The 25,475-nt window shown below is 43.9% G+C and overlaps 1 protein-coding gene across 1 annotated transcript in view; it reads right to left on the bottom strand.

The window, feature by feature from the left end:
- Positions 1-25,475, bottom strand: part of IDH3A (isocitrate dehydrogenase (NAD(+)) 3 catalytic subunit alpha) — a 456,350-nt gene that overhangs the window by 313,044 nt on the left and 117,831 nt on the right. Inside the window, exon 4 of the mRNA XM_069624412.1 lies at positions 14,651-14,765. Coding sequence (XP_069480513.1) covers positions 14,651-14,765 — 115 coding nt within the window. The remainder of the gene's footprint in view (positions 1-14,650; positions 14,766-25,475) is intronic.

Genomic DNA, 25,475 nt, shown 5'->3' with positions numbered 1-25,475 from the left:
TGGCAAATACAAGTTGAAAGTTAACCAAAATCCTGTTACTGTGCCCGAGTCTTACCCTTGACCCCTTACAGATCCCAGGCAAAGGGGTGCTTGGGGCTAACCAGTCTTGTCAAGTCAGATGTAAGATTAGAAAAACTAAGTATAAAATCTATGATAGAAATTGGAAAAGTCAATTTGTAGGGCTTTCACCGACTTTTTTTTCCCCACTCGTGGATGGCCTCTATCTTTCATGGGTCCGTGTGTAGGACGTCCTTCCCAATTACATAACCCAAAAACTCAATTTGTGTATGACAAATATAGCACTTTTCAAGCTTGGTGTATAGATGATTGTCGGCCAATCTGGTTAGTAGTGCTTGCACATGTCCAATATGTTGGTTCAGAGTTGGCGAGAAAACCAATATATCACCAAGATACACCCAGACTGACAATCCTATCAGATCCGCAAAGACATGGTCCATAAAACACTGGAAGACCGCAGGTGTGTTACTTAAGCCAAAGGGCACAGCTCGATATTCAAAATGTCCCAGGTATATTTTAAACACAGTCTTCCATTCATCACCATGTTTTATCCGTACCAAATGGTATGTCGCCCTGCAAATCTAGCTTTGTAAATACAGTAGCAGTGCTGAGTGATTCCATAATATCATGGATGAGGGACACTGTGTAATGGTCCTTTTCCGTTATGTCGTTGAGGCCTCTATAATCAATGCACGACCCGAGGGTGCCTTCCTTTTCTGGTACAAAGAACAGGGGTGCTCCTGCAGGAGAGCTGGAGGGAGCAATTTATCCCTTTTCTAGGCTGTCATCAATGTACCGACGTAGTTGCAAACATTCTTGTGGGGCCAGAAAATAAATCTTGCCATGCGGAACTTGAGATCCAGGAATGAGCTGGATGACACAATCATGTGCAGGATGAGGAGGTAACGGAATGTGAGCAAGTTCTGAGAACACTGTACTGAATTCCTGGTACTGAGTTGGAAACCCCTGTAAAACCCCCAATATGTGGGATATGCTGAGGCCGTGTGAGCATTCGTTTGCAGATGCCACAGACTCGTGACCAGCATGTACTAGTACAGAAGTCTGAAAAAAAGAGAATGATACGGGTAATACAATTTATATAGGGGTTATGCTGTAGTATGTTGTAGCCAGGGTAATCCTAAAACAACAAGAAAGGTTGGGGTTTGTATGAAATCTAAAGCAAGTACTTCACCATGTCTGTTAATGTCTAAATCCAAAAGGTCCGGTGTGTTGGGTCACAGGCTCCAAGTTCAATGGAGTTCCAATGACTTCAATACAAGCGGCTTGTATTTTTTCCTCACAAAGGTAAAGCATGTGGGTGGGAAAAGCGGATGTCCATATAGTTCCCCGATGCCCCGGAATCAACCAGATAACAGGTTTCAACCAGTTTAGATCCCCATGTAAGTTGAATTGCAATCACAAACAAGACTGCAGGTGACATGGGAACTATTTTGTCAGTCGAAGGTTTGGGAAGGAGTACTGGTATAACAGCTTGCCATCATCTTCTCTGTAGAGGGCAAGCCCTTCAGTTTCCCAATGGCTTTGGTGGATGTAAGGGGCAGGAACCTAAGAAATGCCTAGAACTACCACAATAGAGACAGTCGATTCACCATATACCGTTTTCTCTCTGCTTCAGACAATGGGCCTTGCAACACACCAAGTTTCATTGGCTCTGCGGTTGGTTCCTGTACTTGAAGTAACTGAAGTTCTCATGTTTCTGGAGGATAAGTGTAATGGTTCTCCATGCCTTTCTTGAAAACAATATTCAATACGTGTCACCTGGGCAAGTAGAGCTTGTAATGTTTCTGGTTCTCGTATATGCACCAGTTCATCTTTATATTCATTTCGAAGAACGTGCCGGAAAAATTTCTTTTGCGCGATCCCTGTTGAATTTCCACCAAGGAATTTTGTGCATAGGCAACTAAATTTGGAGATCGGAAAGCTTCGAAGAACGTCTTCTAAATTTGGCAATCACTTAGTATGAGACTGTTTGAGGACATATAAAGGTGCAGCCCAAGCTAACGCACTCCCCGTAAGCTCTCCTAGGATGTATCCAATTTTAGCTGTATCTGAAAACATTGGTCGGAACATAAAATGTACCTTACAATTGCAAAACTCAGATGAATAACGTGGGTTCCCATCAAATGTTATTGATGCTACAGGTGATGCAGCAGCTTCGGAATAACCGGAAGCAGCTCCTTGATGCATGGCTTGTCGTAAAACAGTATTTTCTTGTTGAAGCTGGCCATTTCTAGTCAAAGGGCTTGTACCTGTTCTCAGAGTTCATGATCAGGATCCATTTCTGTTGCAATGTTTAAGTGTCTCAATCTGTCAAGGATAGCATCACGCTTGCTTTGTTTACCTTTGTTTCCAGAAACAGGTCTTTGTGAATCCTCCGATTCGTCTGTCGTAAGGGTGACAGGCGGAGGTGTCCCAAACAAGGAGTCCCGGAGAAATGATAACTCAGAATTCCCCTGGAGCCCCTCCTAGTACCATGATTTGGCTTCCCCTGATTAACGTGGCACCAGGACAGCATAGAAACACTGGCACTTCAGCCGGTAACAGATTAACACAATGGTAGTTTTAAAAGGTTAACAGACTGGTCTTCCCAACAGGCGTTTGCCTGAGGTAATGCTGGTAGCCTCAAAACGGTTGCAGTCTGCAGATGTCAAGAAGGCTGGCTGGGAACAGCTGCAGGAGTGGCTGGAGGCCAAGGAGTAAGATTATAAGTGAAGTAGAAGCAGAGAAGGCAGGACATGGCAAATAATGAAAAGGTAGGCAGGCTGACAAGGGGTAGTCAAATCAAGAAGGGGAGCAGGAAAGGAAAAACCAAAAGGAAGGCAAGGCAGAAGGGGAGTCAGGGAAAGAAGCAAAAGAGGACCAGAAGACTGGGAAAACTAGTACTAAGGGGAAACACTGGACGGAGGGTCAGGACAGCGTTTGGACCATTGAGACGCACTGAATGAGATGCTGTTTTAAATAGTTTATGGCGTGCTGTGGGCTATACGTGTGTCCATGGCAACCAGAAGCACCTTGCCAATGGCATGTGCAGGCTGACTGGGGGCAAGACCTCAACCTCATTGTGAGCACGAACACCATGTTCCATAGTCTAGCCCATCACACTGCAATCAGCGTTCCCTTGCGAGTCTGATCGCATGCTGTGGGGCAATGCCCCACGATGCAAGTGCCAGCAGGGTTACCAGCACCAGCCAGCAACAGGTAAGCTCCTCGTCGGGCGGGCATGACACTTGCATGAACAGAAGGGAAGCACAGTTCTTCTTTTCAATTCTGGAAAACACAGTTTCTAATACGCCGTTGTAAGGGGGTGAAAAAGAGGGAATCTCTGGTGCCCATCTTCATCATGTAATGCATAAAACGTGTCAAGATTGACCCTTTTGTGCAGTATGAGTCACTATTATACATAAACAATTTCCAGCCTTAATGAGAGGATGAAAATAATTTTAAAACACTTACTGGATTCGGTCAAATGTGCCATTCCATCGATTATAAGCGATCAAATAGGTTAATACCTATTACACAGAAGCTCCTCTAGGTAAGAATAAGTACTCTAATTAATTACTCTTTTGTAACATGCTTAATACCGAAGACCAATCTCTAAGCGCCGGACTGGGATTCAAACCTGTGTTCCTCTGCGTTGTCTTGCTGCCAAGGCACACGTGGTGGCTCTGAGCATCCCCACAACCACTGTACATTCAACATAAGTTTTAAATACAGTGCATGTATAAAAACACTAACGGTCCTTTAAAACCTAACCCATTCCCAACACTAAAATGTAAATCCACCATCTGGTGACAGACAATACATATAGGTTAAGAAGGTGGAAGAAAAAGGAAAAAGGGACCCTGAAAAACAGTAATATACCTTAAAGCAATTATGATCAGAACCCCATGTGCCATCCTAAACTACTAGGACATTGTATTAGGAATAACACAAATACACACCATATAGTAAATGTAGGACCTGGGGTGGGGGATTGATGAGAGAGCACTTAATTACACAAAGTTGGAGGCCACCAAAAGTCGTAATATCTTTAGACTCACAGTACTAACTCATTACACTCTTAGGAAAAATTATTACAGTCGTACTTTGCAGATAAACATTCTAACAGTACATTTCCAATATACAGCAGAGTAATGCAAAACTTTAAAAAACACATTTAAAATCAGTCAGGGGCAAAGGCTATATTTCTAGTCTTTAGCCTAGAACTACAATGGCCGAAGGGGAGGGGCTCAGGAAAAACGTGCAGAGGTGGATAAGGACAACTTTAGAAGAGTTCCAGTTAAGTTAAAAGTTCCCCTGAGGATTAAACAGAATGACGCCAATAGGCACAGCTGTGGATATTGGGCGAAGTAAGGAAATTACCAGTTCTACCCCCAAAGCTGTGAACACAGCAAACGCCCCCCAGAAACGCCAGAAGAGACCCTCTTGAAGAGTGCTAGGTTCGAGGCCCAAAACCCCCAAGAAGATATACAGCCAAGCAGGATTCAGGGCGATAGAAGTCTATAGCAAAATAAGGTTGAAGGTTACCCTCCAGAAGCCGTCAAGTTAGGACACAGATATCAACATATGGTCATGGTTCCCAAAAAGACACTTTGGGCAGGGTGAAGCAACCTGGGGTTTAGGGCTCTATACAGGTGCGTTTTAGAGGATCCGATCACACAGGGATTAAACCACGGACCAACAATGACTGACAAAGAATCACTGCTCTTCCCAGAAGTGGGACCCGCAAGACAGAAGTGGAAGCAATGGCTCTTAGATGGCTGCCAAGTAAACTCAGATGGTGCAGAAGCTAAAAGGAGGGCAGCCAGCCAACAGAACACATCCACACAAAGACTATTGTGGAGGCAACCCAGGACGGACCAAACAAACAGGAGAGCCAGTATATTGGGGTTCCAATACCCTTTCTGGTGATGATAGTTTGCTATCGCAAGACAAACCACCAAGACAGTAAAACAGCTCACAAATGGTCCCAAAGGCCAAGCCTAGGCCATGTGAAGGACTAGGGGGGTGAAGAGGACTGGCCAGGTAGGACTTCCAGCAGCCAAAAAGAACTGGAACAATGGCACAAGAACAAAAACCCAGCTAGTACAACCAAACCTGATCTCAAATTTCAGCTGTAGCTTTTCGGTGCCAAAATCTTCCAGCACGTAGATAAACCTACAGCCTTCCATGAAATATCCAGCAGAAGTGAGGGAAGGATCAGGGTCTCCGCTAGATAAATCTACACACTCATGAGATGAACTTAGCCCATCCTTCAATCACACACCAGGGCAACAAACAAAGGTTTTGGCAGCTCGCCAATCAGGTTGGCCCAAAGAATTGTCCAACTTCCAGGTCCACCTCCAACATGATGTATAATGGCCATATTAGGCCAAGTAACGGTCTAAACTAGTCCAAACTAGAGGGTGGAGAGCTGGGTTCAGAGGGAACCCATGTGTGCACAAATGCCATTTGTAGCCTACCGTGTGGTTTCCTTAAAGGAAGAAAGGCTCCAGAAACAAAATGGCCAAGAGCACAACTTAAAAGAAATCATTGCACGAAAAGCTACCAAAAATGTACACTGGGCTACTAATGTGGTAAATCGGCTTGCATTCATTGTGAAGCCAAAACTCAATTACAGCAGCCACCAGGCCACTCCCTAAAAACAATGTAGGGCAATCTAATCCCTCGTGGGCCAAACTGGGGCAGCCCTCGGAAGCACACCTGTCCTAGGCGCCATATAGGCTACCATAAATCCATATGCTCTAATAGTCCCATTGACCATAAAATATTGGTCAGAGATGCTAAAAACTGTTTAGGGGGCCACCGAAAGTATAAACCTGCCCCAACAGTAATCACCAAGAAAAATCCTTTGCCCAGAAACTGGTATTTCTGGCAACATACTGGCTCAATTTTCTAAATAAATTGTGTTTTGGTACCTTGAAACCCCACTGTCATTAAAATGTTAACTTTTTTTGAGGGCTTGCAGTGTTAGACAGTAGCCTAGCAATCAATGCAGCCCACAGACAAAGACCAAACCATACTTTCCGGGCCCCTAGAAAGTGTTTGTGTGTAACAAAGCTCTAGTGTCTCTCACAGCACATACAGTAGGGATGGCACCCCGGCCACTTTGCCATGAAATCCCTTAATGGAAACCAATCACAGGAGAGCTAGTTAAGTAGAGACATGTTCCTCTGCCCACTTGCTTTGTAAACATGTTTCTAAAATCAAAGTGATCTTTGTACTGTAAATATGTTTTCAAGGTCGAATTTTCAATCATAATCTGTCTACTTGCCGCCATTAAATATTGCCATTGCGTTGTCATTAACATTGGGTTATTCCAATGTAAGATTAGGCCCAATCTTCCTATGATAAACAAATAGCTCTAAATGTTCCAAATGAATGTCCAATAAAACAAGTTTATATGGAGCTTCCATCTGGATTCTCACAAAAGGACCAAACAAGCAGTGACAATACCAACAGTTTTGACCTTTGTGCAGACATGCAACATGCATTTTCCAGACACTGCCATAATGGTACTAACTGCCTATTAATACTAGCAGCTGCAAAACAGTGCGAGTACCTGGGCATATAACTAATACCTTTGTCTATCTAATATCTATCCACAAGCCAAAACTGTGGGCTTTGCTAATGTTTGTTTTTAAATACTGCTAATAAATCAAGTGGCTGAAGGCACACTTGGTTAAGGAATTTTTATTACACCATTAGAGAATGTACAGCTCCACATAAGCAATTAAAGGAATAGTGCGCTCAAAAATATTATTGTCCCGAGGGTTCGAGCATGTGTTTTTAAGCATACGTTGATCGATCATACAAACATTTCCTATGCACCTTACCATAGTTTTCCTAATTTTTACACGTGCGAAATCAGGCAGCAAGGCCCCACCATCTTGTGCTAATATTATCCGTTGCTGCATCATCCTAAGGTGAACTGCCCTGGCGGCACTAAATCATTCCCCCCCGCCCCTGAGGCTGAGATCACTAGACGTGTACCGCCCATTTCACAACACCAATGCACGTCTCGTGTCAACATTCTCTGTGCTTCAGCTAATGACGTGTCTCCATGGAAATGGCAGGACGCCTCTTTCCTCAATAAGTATACACAGACCGCTTCTCAGACAACATCAGATTTGCTTTTCCAATTGTTACACTGTCTTTTTTTTGTATTGTGTGCCTCGTTTCTGTGCTCTGGTCAGCTACCTTTGTTGCTCGTATTCCGTGAGAACAGATACTAGTACGAACATTACTATCTATTTTTATTTTGTCCCATAATGGCAACAATACAGCCCTACCAGTATGAGCCAGAGTATTCTGAGGCGGAATTACTCGAAAGAGAAAGATGCAGAAACGATGGGGCTTTCGGACTGCAATTGGGAGGACGAATCAACAGATGAAGAGCCTGAGCCTAGTCGCATGGACGACGTCTCCACCTGGTGTACCTGCAAACGGTGCCATCCGAGGAGAACTGCTGCTGCCGAGAAAACTCTGGATGCTTGTCCTACATATCGGAAGGCGATACACGGCCACTATGCTTACAGAGCTGCATGACTTCAGGGCAGCCTGCCTCACACGGTCCGTGTTGAAGATTATGACGGTGCATATGCACCCGCAACAGTTCGCCCTTGCAATCCAAGTAACGAGTAAGTGTACTCTAGTTGCGATGTCACTTAGGCCACTATCATTTCATGGTTGTCTCCTATATTGTCGTTCAATATTGTAATGTGTCTACACTTTAAAGCCCAAGTGGATTGATCCATGAAGTAACATTTGTACTGGCAACAATGCCATTAGATACAAGATTGCATTTCCAACTAAGGTTTAATACACTTATCTTGTTCATTTAAAAACAGTTTGCATCTTTCTCTTCCACAGTTCGTACAGGCTGGTGGCCTATCATTCGTTTACATGGTGGCTTTACGGGAGGTTTGGACACTGCGTTCGACGAGTAATACCCGCCTGTGTCGTTGGTGCCATTCGAGACACATTCCCAGGTGACAGCGGTCAATACAGGGGATTTTCCCACACTGTGCTGCAACTCAAAGTTTATAATGTGTAGTACATTTGTGCCATCAAAATCAGCAACAAAATAAAATACAACTGAACTTTTATGAATGGTTGTTTCAATTGTTTTTAGTGAATCAAGTGTGTCTCCTTTCAGCAGTGTTCCGGCCCTTTCCTGCATGTCTCTTGGCCGCCCGTCCCGTCCTAACCTATCAATGGGGGTCACTACGACCTTGGCGGTAGCCATGGAGCTAATAGCTCCATGGCTGCCTCCCATACCGTGCCCATGTCTGGTGTTGTTCAATGGGGACTTACCAGTCTAGTCCGACCCTGACGGGACCGGTAAGTCCCCATTGAACAAACCATTCCCCATTCCCATTTGAGCCCCCATAGTGCTCAATGGGAATGGGGAGGGTGCTAATAACGGGCTAGCGACTTGCAAGCCCATTATTAGCGCCCTGGTCCCTTAGCAGGACCCGTAAGGGATGTGTGGTCAGACCACACATTCCTTACGGTCCCCGCCAAGGGACCTTGGAATAGGGCGGTAAGGGATTACCGGCACCGGTCTCCTTACCGGTGCCTGGTATCCCTTACTGCCCAGGTCGTAATGCCCCCCAATTACTGTTGGCACCTGAGGCCATGTCCTCCCAAGGTAACTGGCAGGGTGGGAACAGCCGAGGTGTCACACACTGTGTACACGTCAAAAGTTATCTTACGCGCAGGGGCCATTGTTCACATGCCCTCCTCAGACCCAGTGTCTCCAGGCAGGCTACCCTGAAGCAGACCCTGCCCCTGCAATTCACCTAAGTGTGTCTCTCCTTTCAGCGGTGTTCCGGGCCATGCCTGCACGCTGCATGCCCATCCATCCCCCCCCCACCAGAATCAACAGCAGTTTGCACCAGTGGATTTGCGCTGCCAAAGGGGGCTAGCAGGGGTGGGAGCGGCCATGATGCCAAACACCATGTACACTTCAAAGGTATCTTACGCGCAGGGTCCATTGTTCACATGACCCAGTGTGTCCAGGTAGGCTCCCCTGAAGCAGGTCACGCCCCTGCTATCCACATAAAACCATACCATATACACGTCACCCATTCACATACACATCCACTTTTGTAATTCTTTATAAATCCCTTGATATTTATCATGAGAACATCTGTGAGCACTGCAAGTCAGCTCGTCATCGTGCTATCTGTAAGCATCTCCCTGTTCTCCATCTACTAACTACCCTGCTTGCTCAATCTAACTGTTGGTCAAGGTAAGGGCAGGTCACCTAATCATATCTCCTTGATCTCTACATTTTTATCTATTTCAAACTAATGTACACAGCAGTGTAATGTTCATTCATCTCATTGCCAATACCATTGACTTGAGTTTAATTTGTTCTGTTCTTGATATATAGCAATTATCAGTGTCAATAGGGATAGAATTGCATGCTTCGCGGACTGTCTATAAGCATGTTTCCTTTTGATGCATGATAGTACATTCAAGGGACGATTTGCGTCACATCAATCAATTGTGTATGAAAGTTATCCTAGAATGCAGTCGGCTACGCTACACAGGTTTTGCTTTGGTGACCAAAACATAGATTGCATAGAAAAATGTATGATCCAATTCCATCTTTCTCACGCTTTTATGCAAAATAGTTTAACAATGTGGACTTTTTTTTTTACAGAATTTCCACAATGACTGCATGTATGGTTTACGGTTGCCGTTTTAAGATCCATAACAAACATAAAAGGCAAAATAATGCATATATTCCCGAGGAATATAGATCTAATAAGAGAATGGGTCAGATATTGCGGATTTGCGCAGGAAGAGCTTGAAAGTAGAGCCCAGGCTTTCTTGGGGGACTTGAGGGATGATCTATTCCGCATCTGCAGCCTGCACTTTACCACAAATATGTACGACCAATCGCAGTACACAAAGCAGCATCGACTCAGAACGTCTCGTAAATTGCTTCCAAATGCAATTCCAACTCTATTCATGCACACGCTGGCTCATGTGAGTCAAGGTTCATGATTTAGCTGTAGGCCTTGGGGTAGTGAACAGTTAACTACATGGACGGATTGGTGTTTTAGGTGTAAATGTTCATTATAATACTTTTCATATTTACAAGATTGTATTGCTTTATAACTAAACCCCATTTTGCTATACATCTGTTTTTGGTTTTAGGAGCATCATAGAAAACTATTTATGGGCACAGAAAACTATGCTATAGTGCCCTTGGAAATAAGCATAATCTTTTCGTAATTGGTTGCTTTACATGTCATTTTTTTTAGGTTAGCATTTCTAATTCAAATCTAATTTTCCCTTTACAACTCCATGACAATACACCGAATACGAAGGAGCAAGATTCTGCATCCATGTCTTTCCTGGAGACAACAACAACTTTGAGCGCATATCAGGTAGTTTTATTTGGGATATCAGTTCCGGAAATGTATAATGCATGGAATTGGAGATAATATGATAAAGTTTACGTATCCTGTTTGTTTACATAATGTTTCATTTATGGGTTTTTATTGATATGTACCATTGTCTGCATCCCATTGTGTGTGTTCAATTTGACTTTTTTCATCAATACTAAAACAAGTACTGTGTTACAGGGTGCTGCTGGTACTTCGACTACAATTACATCATCCTTTGAAGCTGATCCAGAGCCTGAGGTATGCGTACTGACAGTTCCCTTGAATAAAAGAAAGTATATCGTACATCTGATACTATTAGACAGTGAAATTATTATAAACGAGCATCTTTTGCAAAACGCTTGAGTGCAACATTACAATCAGTTAGGTTTCGCACAGTGCTCTCTGATAGAGTACACTAGCCATAAATCAGGTGAAATTCAAAATGTATATTTTGACTAAATGACGTACAGAGTGTACGAGGGTATCTATGTAAGCCATGTGTGCGAGGAAATAATTTGATTTCAAATACGATTGACTTTTTTTAAATCAATATTCTATTCTAAAGATGTATACAAGATCAGGAAATAGAAGAGGAGGCACGTGGATCCGAGGTGGCGGACCAACTTGCTGGTGCAGTTGTTTCAGTGAAGAACACGGTTTCACAGAAAATCAAGAAAGCAAGGGTAACTAACAAAAAATTGCGATTACAAAAAGTGTTTTGGGCTGGTGTCCTTATAACATGCTTTTTTAAAAAATCTAAAGTGCTATATACTGTATGTTGCTTTTACATTGAACATGTTTTTACAACCCATCTCCTAGAGGCCCAGAAGTAAACTAACTATGAAGACACACACAGCTACTGAAAACAGAGATGCGGCTTGCCAAACTGATTTCACCATGGAGCAACTATTATTTTAGGCACATCATGTTCAAATCAATAAGCAGACTAGAGATGCTTATGCCCAATGGCCAGAAAATAAATTGAATGTGACCGGCGAAGCCAGTAAAGTGTTGTTGGACCATTGCTACAATGCGAGAACTCCACAAGATGAAGTTGAAACGGAATATAATGAAGATGCTTTTAAATTACTCGCAGACCACTTGACACAATCGACACCAGCAAAAAAAGGGCCAGCCAACAAACAATCGAGATTGATATTTTCTCCGATTCGTGTTCAAATAACAAGCTGAAATAACAGAGACTGAAGCCTCAACACAATTGGCTGAAGAACTAGCCAAAGATCTCGACTACAGTGCGACCTGTTCAGCCGATACGTCCACCACAGTGGAGTCACAAACCACATTCATGCAGAGCGATAGTCTAATAAAGGAGGCCAAATACATTGTATTCAACAGCTGCCTAGTGGAAATGATGCTGATGCTGAAATTTGTCCATCCAGGGAGGGGCGAAGTATGCAGGAAACCATAGTTGAATGTGACACGTGTACCACAAGGCACTAACTTTTTTACTGTAGACCATTTTATAGACGAACAAGATTTCATTAGCCGACCGTTATTGTTGGCTTACATTTTAATGGGTTGTTCTTTGTGGCATATTGCAACGACACACAAAATCAACCTGTGTATGCACTTGTCTTTGTCCCGGGCACATGGGCAGTTCAGCATCGAAATGCATGTAGTCCACATATGCGTTCCCTCAGGTTCCACAAACACCAAATTCTATGCTAATATTTAGTTAAAATGCTGTCTATGTGTTCTTCGAATTGTAGCCTCAGCTTCCGCATCCCATTGAGAGCTAAACATACTCCATAGCACTAACCTCTCAAGCAAACTATTTTCCACGTTGTTTTCTGTGTGTTCCCATTGTTTCACGTTTGTGTTCATCATTAGTTTTCACACGGTGCAGAATTAATGGGCAAAAGGATAAATTATAATAAAGAACGGCTACTGAGACACATTTCTGTTATGTTTTCCAAACAGCTACATCCTGCCTTTCTGCGATTGTCACAGATTCCAGATACCAATTGATGGCTTCTTTAACAGGCAGCTGCAGATAAACTTAAATGGCTGGATCACTGTGACGCTGTTTTGGGACGATCGCCACTGGCCGATATGCCCTTACGTGGTACCAGCAATAAGGAGCAACCTCACATCGTTTACGCTGGCCTATCGCCAAGCTGATGCCGAAGCCTTGTGATTCACGGTGCGTCCAATGCGCTTCTTATACCCAAGAGGAAAACCGTGTGACTCACGATAAACATTTGTGGATCGAGAACAAAGAAAAAAATTACCCATTTGCTTGAATATGGCAATTGCCGGATGTTCTCGGAGCGTTTATTGTGAAATAAAAGTACATTACAAATTGTAGAATTTTGCTATTTCCTTTAAAAGTATAGTTTTATATTCAAAATTGGGACGCGCTGTGTTGTGAGATGATGTGTGTTGATATTCTGGGTTCTGCGTCAACTTACGTTAACACGTAGGTGATGACTGGGCACGTTTGGCTACGCTGCCCAGAAATGTCATGGAGATAGGCAGAGAATATCACTAGGTTTGGTGATCTCAGCATCAGGGGTGGGGGATATGATTTAGTGCTGCCAGGGCAGTTCACCTTAGGGCGATGCGGCAACGGATAAGATTAGCACAAAATGGCCATGCCCTGCTGCCTGATTTCGCATGTGTAAAAATGAGGACAACTACGGTAAGGTGCATAGGAAATGTTTGTATGATCGATCAACGTATGCTTAAAAACACAGAGACAAAAATATTTTTGAGCGCACTATTCCTTTAACTCTCAAAAGACTGCATTAAAATAACATTGGCAAGCACTTTGAGGACACAGCTTAATGCTACTGCTTGATAAACGTATCGTAAAGAGATCCCAGGAAGATTTGTTTTGGGTGGTTTGGGGAAGAAAGTGGGTGGAAACGGCTATAGAGATTGGCATGGACATGGGTAATGAATGGGTGGGTAAATATCCAAACAAAACCTACAAGCTTGGTGTCCCTCCTCATATCCCATCTCCCCTTAATAACAGTAGTCTAATGCCACAGCTTGTAGGGGGCGCTTAAGCGCCTACTAATAGTGAAAACTAAAAAGAATCACAGCCACCATCAACAAATAGAACACAGGAATAACAACAAGTTCCACATACAGCAGCTCACTGCATTCTGGATTTGGCATCTCCAGCTTCAGACATTTGCTTTTGTTGATCTGCATTTGTCACTTTCCCGTAACTCTATCTTATTACACCTAGGGTTTGTTTGTTGTAGGCCATCCATGTTGGTGCAACAGATTTTCAGCTGAAATGTCTTGAAATGTAGGATTTCCTGGAGAAACTGAAAAGGATTTGGATGATTCTGTGGTAATTCCTCCCCACAACAATAATCATGTCCAGTGCATTCAAGGGTAGTCATATATGGGAACCACCTGGAGTTCCTCGGCACTTTTCATAAAGGTCTATTAAAAGCATGGTGGTGACTGATGGACAGTCCTTGACACTGCAAAAACCTGCAAAGGCATCAAGCAAAAGATATACTTTTTTTCACTGTGGACATAAGGATGTAGTTGAAGACGATAAAATACTGATTCTTGTAGTACTTCCACTGTACCATTCAATTAAAGATTTACCAAATGTTGAGCCAAGAGACAGCCATGGAGCAACAACTCTGTAATAGAGACAGGATCATTTGGACCACTATAGCAAACCCTTGTAGCCTTGTCCGTGCAAAGATCTTCAACTGCACGTGCCATTTGGCGCCCAAGCTCAACCAAAGACTTCAAACTTCACCACAATTGACGGCTTGAAGTCATAATTTTTAAAAAAATGAATCCTATTTTTTCAACACCATTCTGACAACTCCCCCGACCAACCACATGAATAAATGGCGGATATGAAAAATAAAGGTGTGGAAAAGAAAAAGGTGGTAACAAAAATATAAAAATCTAGAGTGGGGGAGGGGACACAAAAATAAACAAATGCAAAAGTTGCACAAAAAAAAGGAACATTTCATTGATTTTTCAGGCCATCATGAAAATGGAAAATTTGCATTTCTGTCCCAAATGACTGTACCAAACAGTCTTCAGATCCATACAGAAAACAGACAGGCTGCTTCTTTGGGACAAACCATTTTTCAAATAGCTTTCATGTTAAGCACCCCGACTTGGTAGTATGAGCAATACTATACCTTGTTACACACGTACTACCATCAATAAGATATAATATAATTTAAAAAACAAAATACCTTTCAGCCCCATCTTGTTTTTATCCATGGAGTCTTTGGCGTCAGGGGGAATCATCCACCTTCCTCCTGGACCTTGGATGGCGGTCACAATTCTTTCTTCCCACTGGATCGGAGCCTATATAAATAATGCTCATTTTAATATTTTGGTAAAAAAACAACAAGTTACTTACCCCTGGTAACCTTCATTCGATTGGATGCTCCTCCCACATATTCCTCATCTTATGATATTATATCTCATCAGCCTTGCTGCATCGTAAAAGTTTTTTTGACAGAGGGCGCTGTATGCATGGTCGTCAAGTCGATGTCCCTCAAGGGTCTCCATCTATGTCATCAGCATATATAGCGCGTGCAGCGCACGTTGGCTTCAGTTCCGTTTTACTTTTCCCCTGTGAAGAGGAATTACTAGGCATACCCAAGACTGTAAACTCAGAAAGCGTATAATACGTAATAACACGTAAATTGTACAGCAGGGTAGGCTGGGAGGGGCGATGAGGAATACGTCGGAGGAACATCCAATTGAAAGAACATTACCAGGGGGAAGTAAATTGTTCTTCGAATGGATTGTGTCCTCCCACGTATTCCTCATGTTATGATAGACTCCCAAAGCAGTAATAATTTGGAGGTGTGAAAACAACTTAAATTTAGATCTAATCATGGACCAAATGGAGGACAGATTTTGCAAAAAGTCCTCCCTGACTGGAGGAAGAATCCAGACATTAATGTATGAATAGATGATCAAGCAGCCGCTGAACAAATATCATTTATTGGGACACCCCTTTGAAGAGCCGCAGAGGTTGCCATGCCCCTTGTGGAATGAGCCATTAGGCCTTCCGGCGGGTCCTTGTCCGCTAGTCTGTAGCATTCACCAATACCCAGGATAATCCATCTGGATATTGTTTGTTTGGTGACCGCAAGACCCAATTTGGCACCAGTATATCCAATAAGAAGTTGATCAACCTGGCGAAATTTAGCCACCCTGGCTATATAAAAACTGAAAGCCTTTTTGGGTCCAGTCTATGTAGCCTTTCCTCCTCCCTTCCTGGATGAGGAGGTGGGTAGAATGTTGGTAGGGTAATTTTTTGTGACAAGTGGAAGTCTGAGACTACCTTCGGTAAAAAAGAAGGTTTTACCCTTACAGTGTCTTTGTAGACTATGGTATGAGGAGGTTTGCAAGAAAGAGGCTGTAACTTGCTTACCCTGCGGGCTGATGTTATTGCAATAGGCACAACTGTCTTAATGTAAGGACATGAGTGTAGGGGCTCAAAGGGAATACATGTTAAAAACTTTAACACCCGATTGAGGTCCCAAACAGGTACATTGAATGGAACTGGTGGGTATACATTACAAATGCAAAGTCTCAATGTGAAATACGGCCTTCTGTTTCCGGCCCAACTTAAAATATATCACCAAGGAACAGAGGTTCACTTTACAGATCCAAAGGAGGCCTGGAGATGGGCAGAACACCACATTGAAGGAGACTGGAGAACGCTGAGAAAAAACAGACAGAGAAACCCACAAGCACGGCAAGAGAGAGAACCACCACCGCTGCAACAACCAGTAGTGCAACATCACGACAAAGAGGTTGGGTGATAGCGGGTGACGAGCACCTAGCAGGAAGTGCACCCCCACGAACACAAAGGGAAAATGGGGATGCTACACACGGATCACAACATCACAAGCTACTAGTAGATGGAAGATATTATGGCGGCTGCTACGAAGGTGCCCTCGCACCCCCACGCGGATTGTTCTTGGTGCACAGCACTAAATAGGGATTTTGGTGCACAGCACTAAATAGGGATTTTGTATGTCTGATTGTCGGCTATTTTGGCTGGCATCAGCATTTGTTAAATGTTCGGGCGACAGATGCTTCGAGTTGGGCGGAGTATAGGGTGGGGGATGGGATGGTTATTTGTTAATTTTTTTGTTATCACCTGGGTCTGGAAGTCAAATTATGTATATCCTATAAGAGTTCCACACACTGCAAATCGACCGATGCCACACCAGAGTGCAATGTGTGAGAACATACGCATCACCTTAACTACCAGACTGAATGGCCCCCTTTAAAACTGATGTCAGAACTCTGCGTTTCCTGACCTGGAATGTCAACGGGCAGGGTGGGAGGGGAGGGGGAAAAATCAAAAGACGACTGGTCACCCAGCCAGTTGTGGTCTTCTTGACTGAAAAACATCTGACAGGCACCACGTGTACTTTATTGAAGCGTACCAACTATAGGCTGGCAATACACGCTGGATTTACCATGGGCTCCAGAGTCGTGCTTATACTAATACATAAAAATCTGCCTTTCACCCTTACAAATGTGACACAAGACACTAGTGGCAGGTTTGCGTACATCACCGGGTCACTCTGGAACCAGTCTATAGCTATGCTAGCGGTGTATGCACCTCCGACACTGCTGCCAACGCTAATAGATGACATCACACCCATAATCTCTAGTGATGGATCTGATCTTATGATAGTAGGTGGAGACTGCAATGAAGTTATGGAAATACGAATTGACCACACACATCTGAGAGGGAGTGTGGCGGCACCTGCATCCAGGAGCGAGGGAATACTCTTCAGTCAGGGGCACATGCTTCACTATCCCGACTAGACTATTTCTTCCTCCCAGCACCAGACATACACGGAGCATCCATGGCAACCCTACTTCCTTGAGGCATATCGGATCACTCTCCTCTGTTGATTGAACTAAGCACAAACAGACCACTCGACCCGCCAACATGGCGCCTGAACAACTATTACCTGGGTTTCCCGGAATTATTAGAACAGGCACACATAGCGACAACAACATACTTTGAGCTGAACATTGGGTCAGTGGAGGACCCACGAGTGCTGTGGGAGGCGTGCAAGCCGGTACTGCAGGGCGAGATCATCTCTTGGACCACGGCGCATTAGAAGAGACACCAACAGGATCCGATTGAGGCCGAAAAGCAACTTACACAGACAGACAGACCATCTGATTCGCAACCAGCCCGAAACCCAGCGCTTGCTGTTGCTGGCACAGAAACACCTTCAACATGTGGTGTTAGATTGTGCCAAACAGGCCCACGGAACAATGCGGGCTAGAATATATGAGACAGGAGATAAAGCAGGCAAAATACTGGCAAGGTTGGAGAGGAGATAGGAAGGTAGTCGCCAAGTACGGATGAAACAACGGACCACAAACGTTTTTGAGACCTAAGGCTGTCTAACAAGGCGAAAAATAAAATAGTTTTCGCCGCACACACTATTTGCATCAAGAAAAATGGAATGAATTTTATTTAAAATCCAAATGGAGACATGGAGGAAACAGGTTGTGGGATTGGGGGAAAGTACAGTGGCACTAATTGATAGTGTTTCACAATTGGGAAATGATTTTTCTTTCCTGTTTTGAACTGAATTCACTGTATTGGGTATAGGGACAGACTATATAGTCCTCTCCCCTAGTTTGGACATTTGTTGTTTAAAGAGAGTAACTGAGTGAATGAAGGCATTAAGGTATTTGTTACAGCATTTTAATTGTAAAATTTATTTTTGTTTGTTTTTTAGAAGTATTGTTAGGTTCATCCAAATCCTGATGAAGACAGATAACCAACCAAGTCGAAACTATTTACCAAGTAGCCTGTTTGTTAAAGAAGATTCATTTTCATGGGCACTAATAGTTTGGGCACTAATAGTCGATAACAATTTTTTGTCTGGAGTGAACTACTATCATCAAAATAATGGAATTGTATTTGCACTTTCTCATTTTTTACAAAAAAAACTTAAATTGAATGTTTTTGATAACTCTTTTCTGAAATGAACTACTATTATCTGAATAATGGAATTGTTGTTGCACTTTTTCACATTTCTACACAAAAAAATTTAAATGAATTGTTTTAGGAGCTGCATTAGTTGAATGAATGTGTGAATGCCTCTATATAGGATGTTTTTTTTATAAAAATGAATTAATTAAAGACGTTCATGATGATTTTTTACCATAATTCAAATAAAATAAATTGATGATTTGATCTATTACCTCTTGCCTTGTCTTTCAGTTGCTCTCCTCATCTTGGCACCATCACTTGTTCGTATATATTGCTTTACCTCAAGGTGTCAGATATTTTTTGAGGTTCCCACCCTTTTTGTTATCTGTCATTATCAGGACATTCTTTCCCCGTACAAAGGGCAGGAAGGCCTTGAGCACTAGTCTGATCGCCCTCAGCTCCAAAAAGGTTGATCTGTAGTTTAGACTCTGATGGAGACCACGACCACCAATTGTCAGATCGTTGGTATGGGCTCCCCAACATGTGAGTGAGGAGTCCATCACTACCGTTATCTCTGGCAATGACTGCTTCCTTGAGAATGTTGTCTTTGCAAGACCACCACAAAAGGTCCTGAGCAACTGTGCTCGGAACTTGCAGTTGGTCCGACATCTTGCCTGAGAATTGAGACTGCTGTGTCCCCAGAGCCCATTGAAGGGATCTCATTCTCAAGCGGGCTTCTGGCACCAGGAAATTGCAAGATGTCATGAGACAGAGCAACCTCAGTAAATCGAAGGCCGGAAGATGCTGGGCATTCTGGGATTTTGTTACCATCTGCAGAATGGGTTGAGCTCTCACCTCGGGTGGCGAAGCTTTCCACGAGGAAGTATCCAGGACTGCTCCAATAAATTGCAGTCTTTGGGATGGTATCATCTGGGACTTCTTGTTATTGAGGGCGAAGCCCAGTCTGTAGAGCGAGTGGTAGGTGATACTGAGGTGTTCCCGGGCTTGCTGGGGTGAACAAGTCCTGATCAGCCAATCATCCAGGTAGGGGTAGACGTGAATCCCCCCCTCTCCTGAGTCTTGCTGCCATCACCACCATCAACTTGGGGAAAACCCTTGGGCAGAGGTCAGCCCGAAAGGCAGAACCTGAAATTGAAAATGAGATCCGCCAACCGTGAACTTTAGGTACTTTGTGTGCTTGAGATGGATTGGTATATGAAAGTAAGCATCCTGAAGGTCCAATGATACCACCCAGTGTTGGAGTTGGAGAACCTGAAGGATCCGAGAAAGGGTAGCTATCTTGAACTTGTCCTTCCTGGGGAACTTGTTCAAGATTCTCAAGTCCAAGATGGGTCTCAATCCTCTGTCCTTTTTGGGAATCAGAAAATAGGGGGGAATACCAACCCGTGTTCCTTTTTTTACACTACAGGTACATGTTCTATTGCACCTTTCTCTAGCAGGGTCAACATTTCCTGCACAAGGAGCGGATCTGGAATTTTGACAGAGTTGTATCCTGGTGGATGATCCCAAGGCCTTTTTTGAAAAGGAAGGCAGTAACCTTGGGCCACTGTTTCTAGTGCCCGCGCATCTGAAGTAATGCCCCTCCATTCGTTCATATACTAAGAAAATCTGCCTCCCACCGGGGTCTTGTAGGTTAAGGTCTCAGAGTGGCTTAGAGACAGCTGCAGCAGGAGCAGAGGGTAAAGATGCCGCTGCTGGGGCTGATTTAGTGGGTCTTCCTTGTCCACCATGATGGAATCTTCTTTAGCCCCTCTGACCGGCTTGTTGTCTTCCTCCTCCAATTGAGGAGTAGAAACTGAAGGACTTACCCCTCCAAGAAGATGAGCCTGAATAGGTTTGGTGAGGTTGTCTAACGGCACCGCTAAGGGATTTAGCCGCCACCTTTGAGGTCTGCAGCTTCTCCAAACTCTCACCTTGCTGCCAAACAACCTGGGGCCGTTAAAGGGCATGTTGAGTAGTCTTGGCTGCACATCTGGTGCAAGCCCAGACTTCCTCAACCACGCAAATCTGCGCAATACCGTGCTAGCAGCCATGGACCTGCTGATGCGATCAGCAGTATTCAAACTTGACTGGAGACATTCAATCATTGCCACCTTCCCATCCTTAATGATTGCCAGGAAGCCATCCCTTTCTTCGCCGTCAGGGATGTGTATATCCGCCATAGCAACACAGTTCCACACGGTAAACGTGAATCTAGACAATGTGTAAGTCACATTAGTGGACTTCAAAGCCATGCTACCTGCAGTGAAAACCTTATGTGCCAAGGCCGTCCACCCTCTTGTCATCTCTCTCAGGGGGGGATGGAAGGATAAGCTGACTGCCTGGTAGACGTAGCCACCTGAACTACCAAGCTTTCAGGAATGGGATGCTTGGTAAGATATTCTGGGTCACTGCTGGAAGGTCTGTACTTGCTTGCAAAGTTTTTAACTGCAGCTGCAGTTTCCAGAGTCTCCCAGTTAGCAGAGACATTTTTCTGTAGAGCCACGTGGAATGGTAAAATCGGATCCTTCTGAGGACCCTAGCCCAAGATGTCAGTCATATCATTTTGTTCGAATGATGGAGTAGGCCTACTCCATCCCATAAATTCAATGACCTTTCCCATCAGTTTTATGTAGGATGAATCAGCATGCTCAGAGGGGTCAGGCCTGCCATACTCCAATTCAGCCGAGGTATCCAAACCACTAGCTGACTGGAGATTATCATACAAATCTTAGTCTGGACTTGTCAGAAATAAGTTCTTCTGGCACATTGGGGGTGCCAAACTGTAGACCAAAAGGTGATCAACCCTCAGAGGGTTGGTCTTCCTCATATATTGCAGACATAGAATTAAAATAGTATTTTTTAGGTAAGGCTTATAAACCTTGTCTTGTACAGTCAATAGCTTCAACAATGTCGAAATAGTCGAAGATGGCTTCAAAAATGGCGCCGGTTTAATCAGAGTCAACAGCTCAGACAGAGTCAGCAAAGATGCTGAAGCCTTCAACGCTTTGTTCTTTTTCGCCAGAACCACTGTTGGACTCTGTTTCCTGACTCGTCGACACTCGTCGGATCAAAAACGTTCTCGATGTGACGCTGGCTTTGAGCTCTGCTTCGAAGATGTAGCCTTCGACTTCCCTTTGTTGTCCTTACTCGAAATGGGCATGGCTCTTGCTTTTCTTGCGAGGGGTTGGTGGTGGGGTCGAGGCTGCATTCTCAAAAATTTGCAGCATCTCCCTATGAAATGCGTCCCACTTTGCAGGGAATTGGACTTCGTAGCACATCCGATTACTACTCAATGGTAAAGGAGACCTATGGAGTCTCTTCTTTTCATTCTTAGAGGAAGACGACAAAGGGTGCCACCATCGACTCCTCGATCAGGACCTTTTTGACTGTTTGCGCCAGGAGAGTCTCTCGACCCACCAGTCTTTCTCCCTCTTCGAAGGTGACTTTGATGCTAACCTCCCCACTACCAGTTTACCTCTACACTCCCTGAGAGCTTTCTCGGTCAGGGCCTGACAAGACCCACAGTCAGCCGTACGGTGCCCAGAGCCCAGACACCACAGCCAGACACAGTGAGGATCCGTAATCTACATATTCGACCCGCAGTCCTAGCATTGTTTTTAAACACGACTTGGGCATCGATGGAGTTGAAAAGACATTTTCTCACGAAAATCTCATTGTAGCGAGCCATTATTCACTCGCAGCGTTATCTCGCAAAAAATGGAACAGAAACCAATGGGTGCTGCATGCGCCATTTATGCTGATGACGTTGCGGGAGGCCCTCGAGGGGTATCGACTCGACAACACTGCATACAGAGTCCTCTGTCGAAAAGAAATTCTGAAACAGCAAAAATGGAGAGATATCATAAGATGAGGAATACGTGGGAGGACATAATCCAATCGAAAATATGTTATTCACTGCAATTTAAAGTATCAGATCGGTAGTGAGCGCTTTATGAATACAGAATTATTGTCATAGTTACAATTACTAATTCATAACAATCATCCCGAACATTAACAAAATAGAGACTGGTTATTGGGCTTTTATTATGGCATAGAAACTTCCATGCACAAACATTAACAGGTAGTAAACAATGACCTTGGGAATAGAAGTGGTAGGTGTGTATTGTGGCAATGATTGGGAGGCCGGCAGCAACAAGTGCCGATCAGCAAGTGGCCATGGACTTCATGAAGTCTGCCTGTGCTCAAGCAAATGTAGACAGATGCAAAGAAAAAAAAGCAGGATTCACCAAAGAATGTACACAGGATGGCATGAATCGCAAAGCATCTCAAATCATTTACATTTCTTTAAACATCAACAGTTCATAAAAGAAGCAATAGCTGCTTTGCCCTGTGCTATCGTCTGAATAAAGCTGGATCTAGCATGGGTTTGTGGTGTTCTGGACTAGAAGTACCAGAGACATGTGACCAAATGCTGACCTTCAACTGGAACGCTCTCCTTGGGGAGGTAGCGCATGGTATATTAATTTTAATTCTTATCAAGCGCTATTTGCCCGCAGGCCTCGGAGCGCTACAGAGAAAACATAACTTACAAACAAAACATGCATAAATAACAAAAAATACACAAAAGGAGAGAGACCAATAGGATGAAACAGACAATGGTAGATCCAGTAGTGCAATCATATCATGTTTTCCGGCAACAATTAGATGTCAAACAACAAGTCTGAGATTCGAAGAGCCCACAGGCAGGTATTTGCACAAGCTCAGAAAGAGGGGCAAAGTACTGGTTCCACATCCCACCAATATGCAGACCCTATCACTCTGGGCACACCAATCATCGAATTGTAGTCTACGGAGGAACTTCAGGTCGGAGCATCGAACTACCCCAGGCCCAGTTCTTGCGCGAAGCCATGCAAGTACTTTATTTCAAAGTGCATCTCTTGGTTCTCTCTGGTAGGGTTTCATAACATTAGTAATAATAAAGTTCCTATGGTCCAACAGCAATTCTCTAACGGATTCGTCCTTAGGCAATGTCATTTGTGTTTTTCTTAACCGCAAACTTCGTAAATTGGCCGTTTTAGTCTGGGATTCATGGACCCATGGGAACCATCCGGACGTAATTTAACGGTAGCATCCGCAGACACACGGAAACAGCATTATGATTCTGTAGTTTGTTTCCTAAAAAGGAAGGAGATGATGATGATGCTACTTTCAGTAGTAACGTGGACTCAGGGCTCGGACCAGCCGGAAACTCCCCTATGGTTTGTGAGTAGTTGTCTACTGCCTTAAAAGTGGCAAATCTGTTTGAGAGGAGCAGTTCACTTTATCGGTGGTCATATGTTTCACAGGTAGAACATGAGGGGCTATTTGATGACTTTTTTCAAAATTGTGAGGGTGCTGTTTGACAAATATATCTAGAGAATCAAGCCATACATCAAAGTCATAGAGTGCCACATCTATTTAACTCCTTGATGAATGTAGCCTTAGAATGCCCCCAGGACTCAGAAATAATGTTTCTCTTAGAGCCTGCCAGAGAGTATAGGAAAGGGCCATAATTAGATTTGAAGACCCCATCCACCTGAGGAGACGGTGCCATAGAAGTAGGAGTTAAACATTCCCAACAGTTTGCAGAGTGGTTTTCTAATTTAGCGGTCCCATGGGCTGTTGGTATTTTTTCTTGTTGAATCTGGATTATTGAGCTCATTGGTTGTTGAACCAGCTCTGTGCGTGTTATTGGGATAAGGTAGCCTTGTCAGAAGTGCCACTGATATTAGAAGGCATCTCGGTTCTCTTGGCACGGATTTACTGCCTCCTATGAGAACTTAAGGCCTAAACTTCAGAAAGACGGTCCCCATTAAGGGAAGGTGAGGGAGTCCGGGAGTTAGAAGACATGTTAATCGGGTTTTGACAACATTACAGCGTAAGAGGCACTACTTGTGAAGAATACAGGCTCATGTTACACAGGGGTGCTAGGTGCGAGCATTCGCGGATTTAAAACGCGGCCACTGTAGAAGAAAAACATCAAGAAGGAGTAGCAGAGTAACAGAGTATGGCGCTCCGCTAAGGACAAGACATACCTGCTAATCAGTTTTTCTCTCCAAGCAACGCTTTAGCAGCATATGAGCCAGCTTCAATGCCAAATCAGTGCACACCCATTCAGCGGCGGAGGCAGTAGGGTGTTGCAGCTTCAGCCGCCACCGTTTCGACTACGGCAGGATCTTTCAACCGCTGGTATCATGGGCGTGACAGCATAGAGCAACACAAGCGGATTAGAAGAAGGAACCCGTCAGATGGGCAGAAACGTGTCAAACTGCACTGCAACAGACGTTACAGCCGCTTTAATACAAAAAAACCGGCACTGTACAAAGCAAAGGTGTATTTAAACCATGGGTTACACAAACTTCAAAACGAGTATCCTTAAAGACGCAGTTTTCAGAGATGTAAGTAGCCTAAAATCCAGAAACCCTGACCCTGTCCATGTAGAGTTGTGTCAACATAGGTCAGGAAGTCTCCAGAATGTTGATTAGGACTCTGAAGATCCCTTATCATTGACTGTGCTGGCAGGGTTAACAGAGTGTTAGTCCAAAACATATGGAGAGCCACAAATTGCAGACTACTCTTCATGGTGGTGCCTTATCATTTGGTGATTGTGGGTAGGGTTGCAGTAGAAATGTGTGTTATAACCTGCTAAAGGAGGCTATTTATTTGTTTCCCGATACAGGGATGGGGAAGCACTGGAGAGGACTCCGCTCCCATGATGATCATAATAATGACAACTTCTTAAATGTATATAGCGCTTGTCCCTCAGTTTTTCAGTACGTAGCCAGTGATTGAAGTGGGCGGGAGAGGTTGGAAGCAGAGCTCCTCTACTTTTTTAAATGACGTTTTACTGTTCTTAAACTTTTATTTAAAAAAAGAAACCATTCCGGAATGGTTTAGTTTTAAATTAAAAGTGTAAGAAGAAGTTGAAACTTGCACTGCACTGAACATTCCCTCAAACAGCAGGTGCATTTGTTTAGGGGTGTGTATTGTGCGTGGGAGTGGGGGGGTGGCGATGGGGTTTGTAGGGAGCCGGGGCAGGCTAGTAGGGAACATAGCTCCACTACTTCTTTTCGTACACT

This window comes from Ambystoma mexicanum, chromosome 11, assembly GCF_040938575.1.
Source record: "Ambystoma mexicanum isolate Mex_15411 chromosome 11, UKY_AmexF1_1, whole genome shotgun sequence".
NCBI classification, from domain to species: Eukaryota; Metazoa; Chordata; class Amphibia; order Caudata; family Ambystomatidae; genus Ambystoma; species Ambystoma mexicanum.
The sequence above is the reverse complement of the archived record's forward strand: the minus strand, read 5'-3'. Positions and strand labels throughout refer to the sequence as shown.